At 57.1% G+C, this 3,127-nt stretch overlaps 1 protein-coding gene across 2 annotated transcripts in view; it reads left to right on the forward strand.

The window, feature by feature from the left end:
• LOC113202095 (tropomyosin-1, isoforms 33/34-like) overlaps positions 1–3,127 on the forward strand; it is a 185,573-nt gene that overhangs the window by 117,478 nt on the left and 64,968 nt on the right. For both annotated transcript variants that reach the window (XM_052273056.1, XM_026416163.2), the window contains one exon: positions 33–146. In XM_052273056.1, the coding sequence (XP_052129016.1) occupies positions 53–146 (94 nt within the window). In that variant the 5' untranslated portion in view covers positions 33–52. The remainder of the gene's footprint in view (positions 1–32; positions 147–3,127) is intronic.

Raw genomic sequence — 3,127 nt, forward strand, 5'->3', positions numbered from 1 at the left:
TCCTCATTTCTGTCCCTTTCTCTGTCCCGCAGGATAACGTGATGCGATAGCCATGCGGGTCGTCGCCATGAGGACTCCCGTCCCGGCCGCGCTCTCCCTCGCCGCCGTCCTGGCCGTGACACTGGCCGTGGCCTCCGCGCACGCAGGTAAGCAGAAGTAGCAGCAACGTGGTGCGTGTGTGTGGTGTGTGGTGTGTTTTCAACACTGTAAAAAAATAGTCGTTTAATGGTTTACTGGAAAAAATTCTTGATCTGTGTTGTAAAATTACCAGTAAAAATTATAAACTTTCAAGCTGATTCTGTCGACTTGGAATTAATCGACAAGCAAGAATGGGCTGTCGCAAAGATGACAATACATACTTTTTATTGATAACAAAAATTACAACAAATCTTGTAAATTTACGATGATATTTTTCACATTGGCATGGGGCTGTGGATGTGGAAGCGCTGCTGCGCTCTCCGCCTCGTCCCGCTCTGCTCAAGCCCCCGTCGGGTAGGCAGGCCCTGCGCACGCGTGCGTCGGGCGGGTCTGCATAGCTCCACGGCTGTCCCCACGGCCCGCCGCCCACACGGCAGAGCACCGGGCTCGCCTCGTCCCTCGCGCTCTTTCTTCACGGAGAAACGTGTCTCTCTTCTCTTTTCTTCGCTTGCTTTTCGTCGCCCCCTGAGGCCTGTGTACTACAGCGATGTATCACCCACCGATATCCATATATATATATATGTACCGCCGGCAGGAGCGCAGCACCCTTTGTACAACAGGGTGCTCGAGCGGCCCCGTGCCTTTGTTCTTCCTCGTCCCAGAGGCGGCGCAGGAAGGCGCCGGAGAGAGAGAGAGAGAGAGAGAGAGAGAGAGAGAGAGAGAGAGAGAGAGAGAGAGAGAGAGGCGGGCCGCCGAAATGGGCCGGGCGACACCATGTCAGCGCTTGGCGCCCCCCGGCCCAACCCGGGGTACCGTCGTCCGGGTGACGAAGGGAGAAGACGGAATGGGAAACGGAGAGGGAAAGGACTGTCGTCGTGTCACCCTCCGCCCCGTGATGAGTCGTACACCTGTCGGACGTGGCGGGGCGGGGCGGAGCGTGGCGGGGCGGGGCGGAGCGTAGCGGCTCTCACGCTTTATCGGGATGAGTCGCCGTCCCGGCGCGACTTGCGCGAGTCACACGCGGGAGAGGAGTGGGGTGGAGAAGGAGGGAGAGAGGGACAGGGACTTCAAAGAAAAGAAAGGAGGGGAGAAAGAGAGAGGTATGAGGTGGGGCGGCGGTGCGGGGAACGTTCTCGCGCGCCGACGCGGCCCGGAGTGGCTCAAGTGGAGGAAGGGCTGAGGAGGAGGAGGAGCAGGAGCAGGAGCAGGAGGGCGGGCAGTAGGGGGACTCGCTGAATGCGAGGGAGAGAGATGAAAACATCATGAGCCACAGGGACGGCGGTTGTGGCAGGGCCGGGGGTGTCGTGTCGTCCCGGCGACCGACGGTGGCCGATGTAGGAGAGGAGGAGGGGCAGAGGGGCAGGGGCCGGGGGCGCGCCTTTGGAATTAAAACTGCAAGGCGTGCAAGAGGCACAGACATGCAAATCAACGCAATTACCGCATGAGCTCGGGGAGGAGGAAGAGGAGGAAGAGTGGCCGCACCGCTCTGCTTTTTAAAAAGGAACGCGCGCGACGCACCCGAAAAACGAAACGGCAGCGGCGGCGGTGGCCCTTATGGGCGGCCCTCGGCGGGCCCCTCCTCTCCACTTGTGGGAGACACGTCCAAAACGCGGCGACACGCCCCCCATTAAAGCAAGCTCGCCAGCAGCAGGTCTCTCTCTCTCTCTCTCTCTCTCTCTCTCTCTCTCTCTCTCTCTCTCTCTCTCTCTCTCTCTCTCTCTGTCTCTCCATAACAGCACCGTGTGCACGACAGCCAACAGCAGATACCAACTGTTCAAAAAAAAGAAAAAAAAGAACTAAATTGCTAAATTTAATGTCACATGCGCCCTTACAAAATTTTGTGGTTTTCCGATCCTAGGTTCATATTCATAACTTGCATGAAAACTTTAAAAATGCATGTCAGTGAGATATTCTTTTCAAAGTTTGCTCGGGCGCATCTGGGAGTAATATTAACCATTTAGTTCTTAATTATATTTTGTGTGCTAGTATGATTTCCCTTGGATCAGAAAACGCTCTGGAAGTTAACTTGATGTCAAACATAAAATTACAGTGGTGTGTTTCCGAAACACTTTTGTGTCGTTTCGTTGTTCTGTGTTTAGCCGTGTGGATTGCCCTGTGACGGCGCCACCTGTAAGTGTTTTGTAGCAGTTTGTGCGATCGCCCGTCACGCCACGGCGAGCCGCAGCGCCGCCGTCGCAGTGTCGCCCACAATGCCGTCCGCATTCCCCAACTCCGCCGTCCCGTGTCCCGGCCAGCCCAGCCCGGCGTGGCGTGGCGTGGCGTGGCTTGGCTTGGCTTGGCTTGGCGAGGCGGGATCCCGGCCGGATCCCTCCCCAGGGGTCCCTCAGCAAATGTCTCTTGTTGCTCGGCCGCGGCGGCTGCTGGGCGATGAGATGGCGGTGCTGGACCGTGATGGATAGCCGTACAGGAGCGCTATCTCCTTCTCTCTCTCTCTCTCTCTCGCACCTGTATCTCACTCTCATCCCCTGTCTCTCTTTCTCCACTCGGTCTTGTCTCCCTCTTGTCTCTCTCTCCATCTCCCTCTCTCCCCCCGTCCTTCCCCACGAACCCCCCTCCTTCCCTGCACGGCCTATGCTGCTGCTAGGCCGACCAACACCTGTAAAGTGTTTCGTTTTGCGAGAGGTAAAAAGTCGCCCGAAGCCTTTTGGGAGCGAGGCGTGCGGGTGCCCCCCCGCCCTTCTCCTCCCTTCCTTTTCCCCGTGGGATCCTCTCGAGGTGTGTGTGCGTGTGGTGTGTGGTGGGGGTTCAGGTGGCAGCGCAGGCCCTAAGGCTGGCCAACCCCGCGCCCGTGTAATCCCCCGAGACGGAAGGCGTGGGGCAAAAGGCGTCCGTAGGAAAAGTTTTATTTTTCCTTTTTTTTTATTCCGTCCTCCTGTACAGTATTTTTACCGCACCTGCTCGCCAAACAAACGCATCACACACAACTTGGAAGGCATGAATGATTCATTCATTCCAGGAATCCTCTCTC

The sequence above is a fragment of the Frankliniella occidentalis genome, unplaced genomic scaffold (genome assembly GCF_000697945.3).
Source record: "Frankliniella occidentalis isolate FOCC.00 unplaced genomic scaffold, Focc_3.1 Scaffold241, whole genome shotgun sequence".
Classification (NCBI taxonomy): Eukaryota; Metazoa; Arthropoda; class Insecta; order Thysanoptera; family Thripidae; genus Frankliniella; species Frankliniella occidentalis.